The following is a 19,912-nucleotide window of genomic DNA, read 5'->3' as shown; positions in this document are numbered from 1 at the left end:
ATCTTTGGTTCTTTTTCCCAATGATGAAAAATCACACTATAATGGATATACAATAGAGCTGTGGTGTGTGTGTGTGTGTGTGTGTGTGTGTGTGTGTGTGTGTGTGTGTGTGTGTGTGTGTGTGTGTGTGTGTGTGTGTGTGTGTGTGTGTGTGTGTGTGTGTGTGTGTGTGTGGTGCTGATAGAAAGTGTACACCTCCTTTCAAATTTTCACCTTTTGTTGCGATCCAGCCTGGAATTAAATTGCATTAAATGAGACTTTTTCCACCTCTATTTTCACAACGTAATCCAAAACTTCCAAGTGAAAAAGAAATTCCACAAATTTCAGAAAATTAATTGAAAATGCAAAACTAGAATATCTTTGTTGAATTAGTATCCACCCTCCTGAGTTATTACTTGGTGGAAGCACCTTTGACAGCAATTACAACTGTGAGTCTGTTGGGATCCATCTCCACCAACCCTGTACACCTTGATTGGGTAATATTTTCCCATTCTTCTGAACAAAACTATTAAAGCTCAGTCAAGTTGCGTGGGGAGCATTGATGGACAGCAATCTTCAAGTTATGCCACAGATTTTCGATTGGATTTCGGTCAGGGTTCTGACTGGGCCACTCAAGGACACTTATCTTTTTGTTCCTTAGCCACTCCAGTGTAGCTTTGGCTGTGTGCTTCGGGTCATCGTCATGCTGAAACGTGAACTTCTGTCCCAATTTAAGCTTTATTGCAGAGGGCAGCAGGTTTTCCTCTCGGATTTTTCTGTATTTTACTCCAATCATTTTCCCTTCTGTCCTGACAAGTGTCCCAGTCCCTGCTGATAAGAAACATCCCCATTACATGATGCTGCCACCACCATGCTACACAGTCGGGATGGTGTTCTTTGGGTGATGTGCTGTGTTGGGTTTTCTGCCAAACCTAACGTTTTGCATTTAGGCCAAAAAGTTCCATCTTGGTTTTGTCAGATCACAATTTTTTTTGCCAGACGTCTTTAGAATCTCCGGAGTGGTTTTTTGCCAGACGTCTTTAGAATCTCCGGAGTGGTTTTTTGCATGCCTCAAATGGGACTCAAGGTGGACTGTTTCGAGTGATGGCTTCCTTCTTGCCTCCCTACTGAACAGGCCAGACTGTGGAGTGCTTGGGATATTGTTGTCACATGCACACAGTGACCAGTCTTTGCGATAAATGCATGTAGCTCTTTCAAAGTTGCCATTAGCCTCTTGGTGGCCTCTCTGAGCAGTCTCCTCTTTGCTTGGTCATCCAGTTTGGAGGGACGGCTTGATCGAGGCAGTCTTGGTGATACCATACACCTTCCATTTCTTCATGATTGTCTTGATTGTGCTCCAAGGGATAGTCAAGGTCTTTGAAATATTTAATACCCATCCCCTGATCTGTGTCTTTCCACAACTTTAGTTCCCAGGGGTCTTTTGAAAGGTCCTTGATTCTCATGGTTGAGTCTTTGCTGTGAAATGCACTCTCCAGCAGAGGAAACCTCCAGAAACAGCTGATTTTATTCTAAAATAATCAGTCGTTACAATTTAACACAGGTTTAGGTCAATTAACTTGGTGTGTTTTTGAAGATGATTCGTCACACCTGAACAAATTACCTCTGCCACCGAAGGGGAGGGTGGTTGTTTTCACCCTTTTTAGGTCACCAAAATAGGTGACCCTTATTGTCAGTAATTCTGTCTGTTTGTTTGTTTGGATGTTTGTTCGCTTGTCATCAGCATAATTGGTAGTAAACGTGGGCGGATTTTGACCAAACTCGGGTGGTAGGTACATCTTATGACCTAGTGCTTTGGAAATTGTGATGGTTGCTAGGGACGCTTTGCTTCCCCAGCAACAGCCGAAAAATCGTCAAAATCGGTACCGTTCACGCGAAATCAATTCCGAAAGCCATTATCCCACGTAGGGTTATGAAATTTGGCACGAATGATCTACAGGTGATGCTCTATCAAATATATTTCGGTTTTTGTGATATATGGAATAGTTTACCAGCAGCGCCCCCTACAATTAGAGCATGTGCGAAAATTGGAGAAAATTGAAGGCCCCCTAGCGACCAGGTGAGTGCATCGATACAAATGAAACTTTGCAGGTTCATGGTACTCAATGAGTACTACAACGTTGCCTCAGGACATATTGACCGATTTCGCTGAGGTCAGGGGTCAAAGGTCAATTAGTGCAAAAATCAAAATACGCGAGAGCTGGAGGTGCCTTCGCGCCAAATGCTACTCCTCCTAGGGTTATGGTCGGATGGTCATGAAAATTCACACCAATCATCTGGAATACATTGTGCACAAACAATCGAGCCGGATTTTCGATTTATATGTTTGTTCACCCACAGCACCCCCTCGAACTTTGGGGATTTCCGATATCAAACCGCATTTTCGGTAATTTTCATTCAAATTGATACCGAGTAGTTACAAGTCGATGAAACTCGATGAGATTTGGTATGCATAATCTTAAGGTGATTCCCTATCCGCTATATGACATCCATTTTTTCTATATCTTATAGTTTCCAAATGGTAACCCTCTTAAATTGGGTGTTCAAGGGCCATTGAGCATTCCCGCTGAAAATTCAAAGTACACTTGCTCCAAGACGGTTGAACCAAAACGAATGAATCTTTACAAGCTTATAAACCGTAATCAGTACTACAACTTTGCTCATTTGCATAATGACCTATCTCGAGTAGGTCAGGGGTCAAAGGTCAATAAGTGCATTTTTTGGGCGAAATTACCATTCAAGGCACCCTTGCTCCTACACGGATTAACCGATACGAATGAAAGTTCATAGGAACATCGTACTCAATGAGTACGACAACTTTGCTTCAGGACATATTGACCTATCTCGGCTCGGTCAGGGGTCAAAGGTCAATGAGTGCATTGTTCGGGCAAAATGATCATTCAAAGCCCCCTTGCTCATACACAGGTTAACCGATTCGATTGCAATTTCTTTAGTACTTAGTACTAGATTAACTCAGATCAGGGGTCAAAGGTCATCGGATGCTCAGCGACCCATGGCCGCCTACCGGCTTGTCTGTCTGTTTGTTTGACTGTGTACAGGATATTTCAGAAAGTCGTGGACGGATCCGGATGAAATTCGGTGGAAAAGTTGGGTGTATGACATGGACGAACTGATTCGATTTTGGTGAAGATCCGGATCCGACTTCTTGGATTTTTAAAGTGATTCTTCACCAGTGAGAGAGAAAGTGCCAAAAACGATATATCGCACGATATCTCAAAAAGTTGAGGACGGATTCAGATGAAACTTGGTGGACATGTTGGGTGTGTGACAAGGAAGAATTGATTGAATTGTGGTGAAGATCCAGATCTGATAATTTCAAAAGTGATTCTTTACTGTTGAGAGAGAGAGAGAGTTAAACCGATATACAGCACGATAGCTCAAAAGGTTGTGGATGGATTTGGATGAAACTTGGTGGACAAGTTGGGTGTGTGAGCACAATGAATTGATTCGATTTTGGTGAAGATCCGGATCCGGATCCGGATCCGATCACGAGAATTTTTTAAGTGATTCTTCAGCATTGAGAGATCGGGCTCAAAAAGGATATATAGCACGATATCTCAAAAATGTATTGCGCCAGATATGTTCTTGTGGATCAGGCATTCTGGGGCAGAGCGCAGAGGGATGTGCTCGACTGAGTGCCCTTCTCGTTTACAGTTGCGATTGTAAAGGGGGGGGGGGAGGGGGTGGACACTTATTCAACCAAGATATTGTAGTTTTGAATTTTAAATTAATTTTCTGAAATTTGTAGAATTTGTTTTTCACTTGGAAGTTGTGGGTTACGATGTGCAAATAAAGGTGGGAAAAAGTCTGATTTAATGCAATTTAATTCCAGGGTATAAGGCAACAAAAGGTGAAATTTTGAAAAGGGGGTGTACACTTTCTATTGGCACTGTGTGGATGCAGCTGAAACTGTTGGGATTGCATTTTTCATTTATTAAAAAGAGTACATGATTTATTGGGGGGAAACTTAAGCAAGAATTAAATTGTAAAGATACATGTGCACACCACATCGTTTGATTTTCAACGAATTAAATAATGCAACTTTCAAAGGGCATGGCCATATGAGAAGAGAATATTTATGGTATTTAAATGGACTTCCTGCTTTCACTGCCCATCACAGATGGGCACTTCTCAGCGAGTAATAATAAATAATAACAATAAAAACAAACACCATTTCCTCCTGGGAACCTTGATATCACAACTGTAATATATTGATTCTAAAAAATAAATGATGATGCTTTTCGGGTTTTTATATTCTCTCTGTCATGGTTTTAGCGATGTGTTCTTTAAACTGGCAAGATATTTGAAAAAAAAAATCGACAAGTTAAACGACGAATTGATGACACGTACCAGGTAAGGCTTGGGCTGTTTGCTGGCAAGATTCACCTGCCAAAGGCTGAGGTAGCCATCTGCATCTCCAACGCCGAATTTCTATCAGGATGAAATCACGGATGGGGGTGAAGGAAATGGGGGGAAAAAAAAGAGTTATAGGGTCAGGAGAGGGGCAAAACAAAAGAAAACGCCCACGAGGGAGAGAGAAATGATGACGGAAAAAGGGCAGCGAGGGTAAAATAGAGGGTGACAACTTTCTGCTTTCAAAATAACAATTTTACACTTCGCCTCCGACGTTCAAGCACAAAATTCAAATCATTCGCGGCGATTACACCTGTTAAACACAGCCTGCCACTGTGACGGCCACATTTCTGTCAGCGGCACTGTGCTGCGAGGATGTGCATTTGCCGATAAATTGGCACAGCACACCCATCAGATTTTCACGTGCAAAGAAAGTGGAAAGGACATAAAGTACCAAAACAGAACGCAAATTTTACCCAGATAAAAACACATTAAATACACCAGAAAAAAGAAAACCTTGTTTCACGGTGAATGCAAATCAACTGCATGACATTTCAGAGGCAAGTTTAGAAACGATGACTCTGCAAAAGCTTGGAGAATGGATTAAATAACTTGTTACAAAAATAAAAACAAAACAAAACCATGGCTATTGATATATTAAACAAAAATCTAACCGTTTCACAATTATTCTTCATTTCCAAGGTGAGAGTTTCTGTTCTAATTGAAGTCAAAAGTCCTCCACAATAATAAAAAAAATAAATCTACATGTCAACACTCACCTTCCCCACCTGAGATAAACTTCCACTTGTTGGAAGCATAGAGGAACTGGCATCATCGAAGTGAAGGATGACTCGAAGAACAGGAATTGTGAATAATAAAACCAAGCTTTATTATTAGTCCCATTATGACCAGTTAATTACACAAACGAATCACCACTAAAGGGAGGAGAAATCCTGATCAAAAGGGCGATGTACACTCAAACAAACTTGAGAAGGTAAGTTCTGACGGTCAGGTCGACAGTGATATTTGCCTGAAATATTAGCACAAGTTTTATAAGGGAGATATTTGTAGGGAAAGAGGGTGTCGTAAATCGGATGGGGCTGGGGAGTGGACGGGGATCGAATGGGTCATGCCAACCTGGTCATACTGCTGCAAAGAACGTGTTTTATATTCTTACACATTCATTTTGTACACCTCGGCCATCAGTGTTGATGGGTCGCCCTTCATAGTTGATGACGGCTGTCCACATGAAACATGCAAGCTACCTGGTCAATTTGTTTACAGTGCTGCTGCCGCTGCCATCAATGTACCATTACGTACGTCGAACCTTCACAAGGTTGTTACATCGCACTGACATCGCAGAGGCCGGAACATTTGATTCCGACTGTGGTTGCAGCACAAAGACAAAATAAATCTCGAATGGAAGTTTGAGTGATCACTCAGGACTACACCGTTTCCACCCGTGTTTCACAAACACAAATCTGGTCACGTATCGATCCGTGGTTGACAGCCCTGAGCTCTAAATTGGGACGGTAAACAACCGTTTCTAAGTCGCAACATATTCCGTACGAACTAATTGCTTCGTCATAAAAAAGACAGAGCATTGTACTTCCTCATGCAGAATACAAAACAGAATAGATTGCGCTTCCCCGAGTACGAAAGATGAATTCAAAATCAATTCCGCATTGTTGCAAAACGACGTTCACGATTGTTGCAATCCTCCAATTAATTTGTAATTGGTCACTGGCTTTGACACCAATACAAATATTTATTGCTGACCTGAAAAATCAAAAAGGGATACGTCTCGAACAAACGTTTCAAATGGAGCACCTGGCCACCATTCGAGTGTTTAAATGACATCGGATGTGACAATAAATCCGAATTGTTGCTCCCAGCTTGCCGGCTCGACGACAGAACATGCCATTTGCAGTTTTTCCGCCTCAATCCATACCCCGTTTGGAATCCCGTGCAACTTGCTCTTCACTGCTAATTGTGGACCATAAAGGGATAAACAATGGCCATGCAAAGAGTGTGCATCCATACACGACAAGTCTTTCATATTATTATTCCAGTCAATCGAATTCAAGATAAGGCTCGACCTCCATCTCATTGCAAAGAGACAACTTCAATATTTCAGGCTCATAAAAGTGTTCAAGTTCAAGTTCCTGAGTTCAAGCCCCGTTGGCCTCTAAATTAATACACCAGGGGGTTGACTCAGCCTGTCATCCTTCCGAGGTCGGCAAAATGAGCACAAGCGCACTGGTAAGGGGGACACTGCATCAGCGGCATAGCCGCGTCCCAACCAATTATGCAATCAGCAGCCACAGGCTGCACTCGATAGAGAGAGTTCGAGAGTTCGATGAACATTATCGACACCCAATTTAAAAAGAAAGGTTGAACTCGAACGACTTTTTCTTTCCTCATGTGTATGCTCGTCCTGTGTACACGTTCTGTGCGCTCGTGCCCATTCTTATGTTCAGATAGACAGAAATGACTGTGCAGCCACATGGCAATCTTTCGAAAAGCGAAATGTCAGTCGAAACCAATGACTTTTCATTCATCCATTTTGTGTACAGAACGTGGCTGTTGGTTTGCATTGTCGCTGGGGCCAACGATGCAGTGCCCTCGGCGCCGTTCGAGATAGAATTTGGAATTTGTTCACGATGCCAGCGAGAGCTCGCCTCCTCTTCGCAAAGGACGCCGTGGGATCTTTAACGTTCACCAACAGATGCGAGCAGACGGCACATCCAGTTTCACATCCATCCGAGGTACGGCACCATGCATTGATGCCTTGTCCTGCCTGCGAAACACCGTGGTGACAGTTTTCGCTGGGTCGAGATTCAATCCGAGGATAGAAAACTCAGAGGTGAGTGTGCATACCTCTCGGCTAACTTGACAGCTCAATCGGTGACTTCAATTCACAACAGTGCTACAAGTTGGAGGAATTCACACCAGTGCTACAAAGCCTAATACATCACATGCAAAAGACTTCATCATGGAATTGAAACCGTTTGTTTAATTTGTTTGTCACTGTTCGTTGAGACAGAAACTTGGAGGTTAATTTGAAGTGCATTTAATTCTGTTCGCTTGCGGCAAATTTGGGTATATTCTGTGCATGCCTGTATATCGTTACACATCCTAACCCACAACTTCCAAATTAAAAACAAATTCCATAAAATTCATTAATTCATAAAATAAACAAGCTCAAATGACCTAAGATCCTCGTCCTCTTAATGATGACGTCATAAAAACGAATATGACGTCTTTGTGATGTATCAGGTTTACGATAAATTATCTGTGCTCATGCCCGGCTTGATTCCCGCAAACAAAATTCAAACAGCTTGCCTAGTTTCGGAGATAATGGTACAGGCGATTTCCATTCGCGGCGATATTATGACGTCAACTTTTTTTCTCGGAAGAATTTCCAAAATTGGAGATGGTTCCTGCCTGCGCGTGGGCTTTCTGCATATACATGGCAAGTTTCACGAAGATCCGATGAAAACTCTGGGTTGTGAAACAAAAAATGTCAAAAAATACGAATGACGTCATAAAAATTGATATGACGTCATAGCGATGTCTCATATGTGCGGTAATTCATCTCTGCTGATGCCCTGTTCGATTCCCGCAAACATAATTCAAAAAGCTTGCCAAGTTTCAGAGATAACTTTTTCGGCGATTTCCATTAGCGGAGATATTTTGACGTCAACTTTTTTATCGGAAGAATTTCCAAAATCGGAGTTGGTTACTGTCTGCGCAAGGTATTTTTACATATATATGCCAAGTTTCAGGAAGTTTCGATGAAAACTGTAGGCTGTGAAACAAAAAAGTCCACAAGAATAAGATGAAGAACAACAACGGGAGTAAGACTGAGAGATCCTCCACGAGGATCTAAAAATTACAAAACTAGAATATCTTGGTTGGATGATAAGTGTCCACCCGCTCATAATAGCAATTGTAAATTGGTTAACGTGTCACCAATCACATTCAAAATCACAAACAAAGTTAATTGGCCCCCACCTGTGTTAAATTGTCGTGATTCTGATTATTTCAGGATAAAATCAGCTGTTCCTGCAGGTTTCCTCTGCTGGGTAGTAAATTTCACAGCGAAGACTCAACCATGAGACCCATGGAGCTTACAAAAGGCCTCCAGGATAAAGTTGTGCAAAGGCACAGATCAGGGGATGGGTATAAAAAATATTTCAAAAACTTTGAATATCCCTTGGAGCACAGTCAAGGCAATCAATAAGAAGTGGAAGGCGTAGGGTACCACCAAGACCCTGCCGAGATCAGGCTGCCCCTCCAAACTGGATGACCAAGCAAGGAGGAGACTGATTAGAGTCGACATCAAGAGGCCAATGGCGACTTTGAAAGAGCTCCATGCTTATATGGCAAAGACTGGTCACTGTGTACATGTGACAACAATATGCCAAGCACTCCACAAGTACGGCAGGATGGAAGCAAGAAGGAAGCATTACTTAAAAAAGCCCATCTTGAGTCCCATTTGAGGCATGCAAAAAACCACTCCGGAGATTCTGAAGCCATTTGGAAAAAAAAAAAAAGGCCGAAATGCAAAACGTAACGTTTGGGGCAAAACCAACACAACACATCACCCAAAGAACACCATCCCTATTGTGAAGCATGGTGCTGGCAGGATCATGTTATGGGGATGTTTGTCATCAGCAGGGACTGGGGCACTTGTCAGGATAGAAGGGAAAATGGATGGAGCAAAGTACAGAAAAATCCGAGAGGAAAACCTGCTGCCATCTGCAAGAAAGCTGAAATTGAGACAGAAGTTCACCTTTCAGTATGACAGCGACCCAAACCACAGAAGCAAAGCTACACTGGAGTGGCTAAGGAACAAAAAGATAAATGTCCTTGAGTGACCCAATCAGATCCCCAACCAAAATCCAATCGAAAATCTGTGGCATGACTTGATGATCGATGTCCATCAACGCTCCCAACACAACTTGACTGAGCTTGAACAGTTTTGTGCAGAAAATGGGAAAAATATTGCCCAATCAAGGTGTACAAAGTTGGTAGAGACCTATCCCTACAGACTCACAGCTGTAATTACTGTCAAAGGTGCTTCCACCGAGTATTAACTCAGGGGGGTGGACACTTATCCAACCAAGATATTCTAGTTTTGTATTTTTAATTAATTTTCTGAAATTTGTAGAATTTCTTTTTCACTTGGAAGTTGTGGGTTACGATGTGTAAATAAAGGTGGGAAAAGTCTGATTTAATGCAATTCAATTCCAGGCTATAAGGTGACAAAAGGTGAAAATTTTGAAAAGGGGGTGTACACTTTCTCGAGGCACAGTATATGCGCGCACGTGCACATGCACGCACACTACATACACACACACACACACACACACACACACACACACACGAAGGTGGATACTTGGAGACCTGTGGAGGAGGGGGGGGGCTCCGTACCACCTTCTGCAACCCGCCTATGGAGATGAAAATCAGTGGGCATAAGTGCGCGGACACATGCATGCAATCACACACACACATTAAATATCCCAGTCCCGGATAACTCATGGAAACACGAGCCAAAAACAATAATTGAGAACGAGGAATTAACGCTCACATATGACCTGATGATCCCATCGAGCGTGAACATAGAAAACAAAGCATTGTGACCGTATATAGTACTTCGGTTTAAAAAAAAAGGAAAAGAAGGAATTGCTCTCAATGAGGCATCAGTACCCAGCGAGTTTGGCCGAAACAACGCAGAAATCAAGAAAATGACCACATTCCAAGATTCCAAAAAGAAGTGAAAAGATCCTGGAACCTGAAGAGCACCTGCATTTTGCCAGTGATAATTGAAGCAACTGGAATGACGAAGAGGAACCTTACGGAGATCTTAAAAAAAAACAATTCGAGGGGAATATTAATGCAAACCAACTTCAGGTGGCAGCCGTCTGGGGCTCATTGACGATCCTGAAAAGAGCCTTCGGAACAAAAGTGAGAACAAAACCTCATGAACAATCCTCAGACATATCAAAGTGCCAATGAAGTTTAAGTAAATTCTTCAAGAAAATGAGGATGAGGCTGATACAAGATTTCACTTGAAAGAATCGATAACATTTTGGCAACAGTGAGAACATCGCAGAAATTAATTGGCATTTAAAATATTGTCACTTTCAGATAAAAAAAAAACAGACTCATTTAATCCACAAAACTTCAAGTATCTTTCAAAATAATTGTTGATAAAAAAAACAAGTTCTTGATCCATCAAAAAACAGACACCAACACCTGTGGAAATTGCCCCACTGAGAAAAATCTGACATCGCAGAAACACTGAATTTGCTGCTGAAGACTATTTTCAGCCAAACAGATGTTGATGTGAAAACTGCATCCAAATAACGGGTTAAAATCTTTTTTCGACCACCCCACCCCCCCCTCTCCTGACACCCACGCCTCCTCCCTCAATCAAATAAACCACCACAACACCGCAACCCCCAAACAGGAAGAGGAGTTCAGTGCACTACCACTTTGCACTAAAATTTCTCATCGACTCCTTGCACAGCCGTAGATCCTGTCAGGTGGTGAACAAATTGGAGGCCAGCAATGCAGCGTATCAATGACAAGAAATTCCTGGTTTCTTCCATGATCCTGGTTTCTTATTCCTGGAGAACTCCTGGTTTCTTCCTCATCACTTTGGACAGTGTGCTAATGAAAAGGGAGAGGACAATGCTGGAACGTTGCATTGGTTCCATGACATAAGCATGAGAACACAAAGCGCATGAACCTGACACCATTGAACTTGCTTTAGACGCAGATTAAAAAAAATAAAAAAAATACAATTACATAAGCCTTCTTCCAATGGACTCCTATCTGGGAGGTATGATGATTTCCAGGCAATTAATACCGGAAACCTAACTCGGAATAATGATTTGTTCTGGATAATTTTCTGGTCACTGAGATCAGTGAGATATGCACGTTCCAGCATGATGCAAACGATGCACCAAGGGGAGGCATATGGCACACTGCATCAACGACTCCATTGGAAGGACAGCGGTGCTTGCTTTTGACTTGTCACCTATCAGAAATTGTTTTCCAACGTGAAATCTTAAACACAGCTTTTATGCAATTTTGTTCATGGATCGACCTCTGGGAGCTTGCATCTGTTACAGCGTTTGAGCCTTGGGGAGAAACTGCTGAAATCTATCTTCCTGGTTTCTTCCTGACATCTTTGATCTTTGCTCCTTTATCTCTCATGTCTCTCTTCAGTCTTTCATATTTTTTTTTTTTTACTTTTTCATATTTCTCTTTATTCGTGCTCATTCTTGCTTTTTCTTCCCTTTTTGCTTATTTTCCTGTCTTTTACTCTTAATTTCTCTTTCTTTATCTATCTGTCTGTCTGTCTGTCTGTCTTTCTGTCTACAAAGAAGTGAATTCTTAGAATGATTTTTGTAACGCTCATTTGGCTGTGCTTGGATGAGTTTGAGGGTAGACGAGTGGCAGCTGAAACCTGGATCTTATCCAGGTGCCTCCTGATGACTCCATCTTTGCTCTTTGCCTGTTCAAGTTCCTTATGATGACTCCAATGCGGTGTTTGGGCTTTCATGCGATTTCAACAGTACTCCCACCACCAAAGGTGAACGGAAGTTATGTTTTCACTCCTGTCTGTTTGTTTGTGAGCAGGATATCTCACAAAGTCATGGATGGATTCCGATGTAATTTGGTGGACAGGTTGGGTGTGTGACGAGGACGAATTGATTCGATTTTGGTGAAGATCCGGATCCGAGAATTTTTTCAGTGATTCTTCACCATCGAGTGATTGGGCCAAAAAACGATGCACAGATCAGGTCGGGTCAGGTCAGGTCAGGGATGGGAGCATGCGCCGGAGCAGCGCGTCGCTGCGTCCACTTTCCGCCGGTACTCCAGGGGCCTCCGTATGGCCATCCCCCAGGCAGATGCCTGACCCATTCCCATCTCCTTGAGATACCGATCAACCTGCTGCAACCACGAGGCACGTGGTTGGCCCATTGGACTCCTCCACTCAGGAGGCTGCCTCGCTGAGAGAATCTGGTGAGCTGGATCAGCGTCAGGAAAAAAAAGCCACATGTCCATACCAGCAACAGCTGACACTCACAGACTATGCAGGTAACAAATCTCATTTAAGTCCCTCTCAGCAACCGCTCGTTGGACACAAAGATGTTCAGTAGAGGGTTATATCTTAAACGGTTCTGGACGGATTCAAACGAAACTTGGTGGACAGGTTGGCTGTGTGACGAGGACGAATTTATTTGATTTTGGTGACGGTCTGAATCCGGATCCAGACACGAGAAAATCTTTTTAATGATCTCAGTGATTCTTCACCATTGAGAGATGGGGCCAAAAACGATATATGGCAAATTAACTGAAAAAGTTGTGGACGAGTTATGAAAAAACAAGACGACTTGATGGATGAGTTGGGTAGATGATATGAACAAGTCGATTAGATTTTAGTTCAGGACCGGATGCAGATCCGGCCTTTCAGTGGGATACAAAAGGTAAACGGTTCAGAAAATATGCTAAAGAATCGTGGAAAGGAATAATTTTGGCATAAAAAAAGCCCATTAATAATGTGGCCATGTTGGAATTTGCCAAATATATTAGATTATAATTGGTACCAAGCATTTAGAGAGAACCAAGTCAGATATAACAGGAATAGATATGACTACATAGACACATGTGTGGGGCCAAATACCATGTGATATTTGATGGAGAAATCACTTTCCTTAAGATGCCAAGATAATTACAAATTCAACGAAAGTGGAATATTTCTTTAAAATCAACAAAATATGAAAATGTGTTCTAATTTTAAGATTACTCGCAAATAACTTACCCTTGTGGACTCGTTTATGTCTCCAACCTTTGTGATGCCAACTGCACATTTAACTTTGACTCCTAACCTAACTATGACTGAGTACAACCACCAGCTTTCAACCGGTTCTGTCCAGCAGTTTTGGAATACATAAGTCAAAGAAACATACAAACTTGAACACAAAGAGACCTCAAATTATATATTGGTATGATCCCACCAATTTGATTTTGAAATGTGTGCTCGAGCACGTATTGTCCTGAAATATTAAAATTTGTTTTGCAAACTCCCCCCCCCCCACCCCAACACAGCAGACACGCATATGCACACAACCACCAACTTTTAAAAGTGAAAAAGTAAGCCAAACTTCCTGTACAAGCACAAGATGACCCTGATATTGCTTGTTGCCTGAATCGTGTGGAGACGAAGCTTGCTGTGAGATTCAATAACTGTTGTAGGGTGGGCTTTCTCCACCAGATCAGGAACACTGACAAATCTAAGTGAAATACCCACACAGCTCCCATGGTGTGCGAAGGAGAGGCGGGAGACGCGTGCTGGCCCAGGCTGTCGAAAGCAGAGCAACTGCTGTGCATGACCCCACTCAAACAGGCGTACGGACCCATCCTGTGCTCCTGTAAGGTCTGCAAAGCAAGTCAAGAAAGGGGAAAATTATGTTACTTGGGCAATCCAAACAATATTGTGCATTTGTAAGGCAATACAATGTTATGATAAAGCTGAGACAATCATGCAGATATGAACCATTGGTCAGCAGGCAGATCTGCATTCTGCAAAACAGGTCTACATGCATTAATGCAAGACACGTGGCATTCTCTGTGGGCAACTTGCTGACCAACAAAGGTATCACAAGCTCCCACCCTCCCCCTGCCCCCCCCCCAATGGTGTTACTCCACATGTTTCATCATGCGAGTTAAAGCAATAGCTTCTGCTTGGCTGAGCGGAGACGCAAGCTACAAGGATACTTGTGTGTGCGTGCATGTGGGCTGGAGGTAGAGGGTGGGGGCTATCGGCATGCGTGCTTTGTACCCTCAAACAGGGTTAGACATGAACATTAAAAACTGGTTATCTCTCAAGCAAGCTTGGGATAAATTCCACATGTTTGAATCAAAATATGACGACTCAAATTTTAATTGCTCGAGCACCACTGCGTCCTAATTCCTGCAACTCACATGGAGATGTTCGTCTCATTCAGATTTTCATACTAATTTCTCAGCTATATATGCGCACTGATAAAACAAATACTTTTACAATGCAAAAAAAAAAAAAAAAAAAATTTCGAATGCACATAACAGAGCTCAACAAATGGATAAACTGTATCATCGAGTGTACCACGTGTGCTGCCATTGTCACAAGGTGAAATCATGCGCTTGAATATTGCAGGCGGTATCAGTATTAAATGCAGTAAATCTGCTTGCTACTGAATATTGAGAAAGTCAAGATCAAGTACTGCCACATTCGTCAATAAGTTGAAGAGTTCCTCTTCATCTTGGCCATCGGCGTCTGCTGGATCACCAAGAGGTGTGAATTTTGGATGGCGCGATCTCCGTCCTCTTGTTCACGACAGGCTCTTAGCTTAATTTGAGTCATGAAGCTTCTTGTCTTGGCCAATTCAATGGATGTAGAGAACGAGTGATTCATCATGTCAGTTGTCAGAAATGATCTCCAATTAATCTTGATGCACTTCACAGCAGAAAACCCCCTCTTACAAATTTCTGCTTATATTGGTGAGGGCACAATGACTCAAACTGCCTCCCAACTCAAACAAGTTCTAAATGTGTACTCAGAAAAGGTACAGCCCCAACATAGATGTTGAGAATTGAGGTTTATGGTGAGATATTAAACTCACTCAAGATGGCAGCTTTCACATTCCGTATTCAAGTCGAATGCAAGTTACCGACGGTATTTTTCTCTTTGGTTTTGGGGTTTGTACGCTGCAAATTGACTTGTCCCGTAAAGTTTCATCATAGATATGCATGATATGTGATTAGCAGAAACACCGACGTGTGCAGTGGTCAACGAGCGCACACTTTCGTGCTGTCCAAAAGGAATGTTCACTTGTCTCGGATAATCAGACAACCGTTTATGTCCAGCACCGTCAAAGCATTCATAATACATTTTCCGACCAAAACTTTCACACAGGTATAGTACTTAGTAGTGTCAATTATGTTGCAACGAAACAGGCGAGGGAATCAAACTTGCAACTCAATTCCATTCCATCGGGACCATACTCTGTGCAGAGCGTTGGTGCTGCCGAAGCAGTCTCCTTGGCTATTGGGCACAATCCTGAACGGGTCGCCGCTCCGACGCAGGATACCAGCAAGCTGGCACTCATTTTTGCCGACATCGGAAGGATGACAGGCAGAGACAACCCCACCTGGTATTAATTCAACAGACGAGTGGGATTAGAACTCAGGATCCTAGGATCCCAAGCCCATCACCCCAACCATGAAGCCAACACCAAGCATAAACTTGCAACTCAGCACTCATGATGCCAGGTTTTCAGGTTCAAATCGCACGTACTGTGTTGATTTGTCGACCCGTGTTCATGGAATTCATGGAAAAGGATAGTTATGTCTCCCAATGTCCTTGTCCTAATGCCTCAATTCCAAAATCAACTAGAAAGTTTACAGAACACCTTACCCCGTGCAGTCTTAAAAAAAAAAAGACATGGAAAGGGTCTTTCAAACTCTTCCTTATTGCGTTTCTGAGCACGATCTAAATCTGGTACGAGCCGCCATTTTGTATGAATCTAAATGGTCGCAAACACAGAGAGAGCGAGCGGAAAATTTGAATGGTTGAGATGATCTAAATTGGTGTAATATTTTATCCAAGTACTGCAAAACGGAAGGTTTTTGAATGCGCCAAGAAGGTGATTTTGTGTTCTGCAGTATTCAGGTATACAATTCAATTGAAATAAAACAAAGATTTTAATGGTTATAGAAAAAAAAAGTTGTTATGCCAAATTCAGAGCCAAAACTACTGTTAAACTGCACGTTTGTGTTCCGATTCATGTTGCGATGATTCACGACCGACACTCTACAGTGTTAAAAACATAACACTAAAATGAAATTTCGGAGTTCCTCGATCATCGACTGCCACCTGTAGACAGACAGGCAGACAGACAAAGTGAATCAATTGCTAAACCACACCTTTTGCTTTGTGCACGTAGAATAACAATTGCACAAAGCTGCATCAGCAGTCTCACTGCAAACAATTCTTCAAGCTCGCCAAAAGGCATCAGCGAAATCTCAACCAAATCTTACATCCCATGATCAGCATTTGAAACGAGCTGATAAATACAACCACCACAGTGTCGACAAGGGGTTGTCCACCTATTCATCAATGAGGGCTGCAAATACAATCCTGCATGTAATATCATGTGGGTGGCACTCCCACCACATAATATCTGTCTGTTTCACCTCCACCATCGAAGGTGAAGGAGGTTATGTTTTTACCCTTCTCTGTCTGTTTGTTTGTCTGTCTGTGTGTGTGTGTGCAGGATATCCCAAAAGGTTGTGGACGGATCTGGATTAAATTTGGTGGACAGGCTCGGTGTGTGACAAGGAAAAACTGATAAGATTTTGGTGAAGATCCGGATCCAGATCCGGATACGAGAATTATTTAATTCTAAAGTGATTCTTCACCATTGGGAGATAGGGGCCAAAAATGATACATAGGATGATATTTCAAAAATGTATTCGGCCCGATATATTCTCGTGGATCAGGCATTACGTGGCAGAGGTATGCGTTCCACCGAGTGCCCTTCCAGTTTGGTATTCTTTCAATTTTCTGTACAACATACTGTTGTAAGAGTAGGAATGTCACATGTAATTTGAAATTAGGGCACAATGTCACACGAGTCACATTTATTTGCTGAACGGATCGTGGGTTGAAGACCCCTGGAAACTCGTAAAAATGTCCTTTTCATCATGAAAGTTGATATTTGACGTTGCGGGCTCCGTGGATTGACGACTTCCTCGACACATTCTGCACCAATGAATAAGAGCATAAAAACAATACAGAATAGGCAAGACGTGGACAAGGAATCCCAGGAGGAAACTTTGACCATTATGCCTGCGCTGTATCCACACTCCTGAAACTCAATCTAAAGAAACCAGCACAGTGGAGGGTCGGAGGATCAAAGAGGTGAGGAGCAAAGGAGGAGAAGAAAAAATGAGAACAAGGAAGGAAATGGCACGACCCCTCACGACACCAAATAGAAAATGAAAAAGTAACAACAACAAAAAAAAAAGCAAAAGGAAGAGGTTATGCCTGGTGTTGGCTTAATGGTTAAGGTAGTGGGCTTGGGATCCTAGGGTCCTGAGTTCAAATCCCGCTCAGCTGTTGAATTAACACCAGGTGGGGTTGACTCTGCCTGTCATCCTTCCGAGGTCGGCAAAAATGAGTGCCAGCATGCTGGTATACTGTGTCGGAGTGGCGACCCGTCCAGGATTGTTCCCAATAGCCAAGGAGACTGCTTCGGCGGCACCAACGCTCTGCACAGAGTATGGTCCTAATGGATGGATGGAAGAGGTTTATACTTTTCATTTCAAGGAGCCGAATATTCAATGCAGCACAAAACACCAACAGATTACACAAACCAGTCCCGAGACACCGACTTTTCTGACTGACGTCGCCGTACCGCTTTCTCCCCTTTCATTGTCAGCATCGTTCCAGTGCACGCTTTTATCAAACAATCCACTCTCGCTGTTGCAACGACTTTCCCAGGAATAGCATTTCAAACAATGCCAGCTCTGTGTGAAACGCAAGTTTCTTGCTTCCATCCTGAATGTCCCATTGTTATTTATTTTTTGTTAATCTCAAGCGTCACCATTTCTATCACATCCCCATGTAGTCACCTTTTTAATGTAAAAAGTGCAGCCATCCTCAGCTGCTCTGCACACCGAAGTACTCTGTGTGTGTGTACATTTGCATTCTGTATATGTCATGTGCTTCTTTGGTTGAATGGTGTGTGTGTGTGTGTATGTATATATATATATATATATATGTATATGTATATATATATATATATATATATATATATATATATATATATATATATATATCTATATATATATATATATATATATATGTATATGTATACATCTTGCAGCTCCATCCGGAATGCCTTCACTAACAAGTCTGTCCGAGTTCCTTAGATAATGGAAACCAGAAATGCACCCAATAATCGAGGTGAGGCTTCACTAAATTACTGTTCAACATCAATATCACCTCCTTTGATCTATAAGCGACCCCCCCCCCCCCCCCGACAAATACAACCAAAAATCCAATTCACTTGAACCCAATGCTGCCTCACACTGTGCTCACCGCTGACACACCCCATAATGGACAACCGCCGCATATTATTTTCTTCCATCACATTCTCCATGTCTGCCTTTGGCATTACGTCGTATCTAAGACTTATTCTTGTCAATGTCGAACATCTTACATTTCCAAATAATGAACTGCGTACTGCCAATGGCCCAGGCTATTTGAGTAAATCTTGGCTTTCCTGAATCTGGTCACCCCCACGACACAATTATTATCTACCTCACTCCAAGTTTGGTCCCGTCTGCAAATTTTGAAAGTCTATTCTTAACACAAATGTCTCAATCACTGATGCGAATTTAAAACAATAACACTTAACTCCCTGGGATGAATCCCTAAAGTACTCCACAACTAACCACATCCCAGCCTGACATCCTTCCATTGAACGATCCCGAAGCAAATTTTTAATCTGGTTTGCTGCTCAACAAGCCACAACCCTAGACGACAGCCTTTTACGTGGTCCCTTCGTAAATGCCTTGTGAAAGTCTTGGTATACAGTGCGACATGAACTGCAATCCCTTCAGTAACTTCAGAAATCACGCCCACAGATAATTCCGACAAATATGTTCAACAAGATCTCCCTTGAGTACATCCATGCCAATTAGATGACGATGACTGCTCCTACTACTGCTGCTACTACTGCAATAATGGCCCCAATTATTCCCAACCTTCTTGCGAGGTCTGCCAGGGAACGTTTTTCGGCGAAGTCTTTCATGAAATGACTGGGTCGGGCCTGACATTAAACTGAACGTGGCAGGAATTTGGAATTTGGCCTGGCTGCCAGCAAAAACCTGCGTACTCTTCACGCAGGATGCCGTGCAGTCTTTACCATCCACCAACGACCAGTGATCGGGCTTAACATCTTTCTGATCGACGATACGCATATTGATGCATCATCCTGGATGAGAAACACAACAGAGTTCATCGGTGGGTTGAGATACAAACCGCGGTGAAACAGATCAAAATCTGGCTGAACAGTTTTACGTTTTGTACCCCACTCCGAAATGAGAGGTCGGATCCGCATCCAGACCTGAACCAAAATCTCATCGGCTTGTTATCGTCACCGACCCAACTCATCCACCAAGTTTGTCCATAACCCGTCCACGTTTTGAGATATCGTGCTATATTATCGTTTTTGGCCTTGTCTCTCAATGGTGAAGAATCGCTCAAAGAATTTCAAGCATCCGGATCCGGATCTGGATCTTCAGCAAAACCGAACCAATTCAAGATCGTCGTCACGCACTCAACTTATCCACCAAATTTTGTCATACGTTTGCAGATATCGTGCTGTGTCTCATTTCTGGATCGACAGGTCAAAGAATATTAAATTGTCGCAAAGCGATCTTTTGAAACCCCAATTATTATTATTTTTAAAAT

General features: G+C 42.5%; 1 protein-coding gene across 2 annotated transcripts in view; it reads right to left on the bottom strand.

The window, feature by feature from the left end:
- LOC147030931 (dmX-like protein 2) overlaps positions 1 to 19,912 on the bottom strand; it is a 504,858-nt gene that overhangs the window by 23,946 nt on the left and 461,000 nt on the right. For both annotated transcript variants that reach the window (XM_085875494.1, XM_085875496.1), the window contains 2 exons: positions 13,703 to 13,830; positions 4,369 to 4,449 (listed from right to left, as the gene is read on the bottom strand). In XM_085875494.1, coding sequence (XP_085731620.1) covers positions 4,369 to 4,449; positions 13,703 to 13,830 — 209 coding nt within the window. The remainder of the gene's footprint in view (positions 1 to 4,368; positions 4,450 to 13,702; positions 13,831 to 19,912) is intronic.

Source organism: Eptatretus burgeri, chromosome 3 (assembly GCF_056783735.1).
Source record: "Eptatretus burgeri isolate ZD-2024b chromosome 3, Ebu_testis_v1, whole genome shotgun sequence".
NCBI lineage: Eukaryota > Metazoa > Chordata > Myxini > Myxiniformes > Myxinidae > Eptatretus > Eptatretus burgeri.
This window is presented reverse-complemented; position numbering and strand designations above follow the sequence as displayed.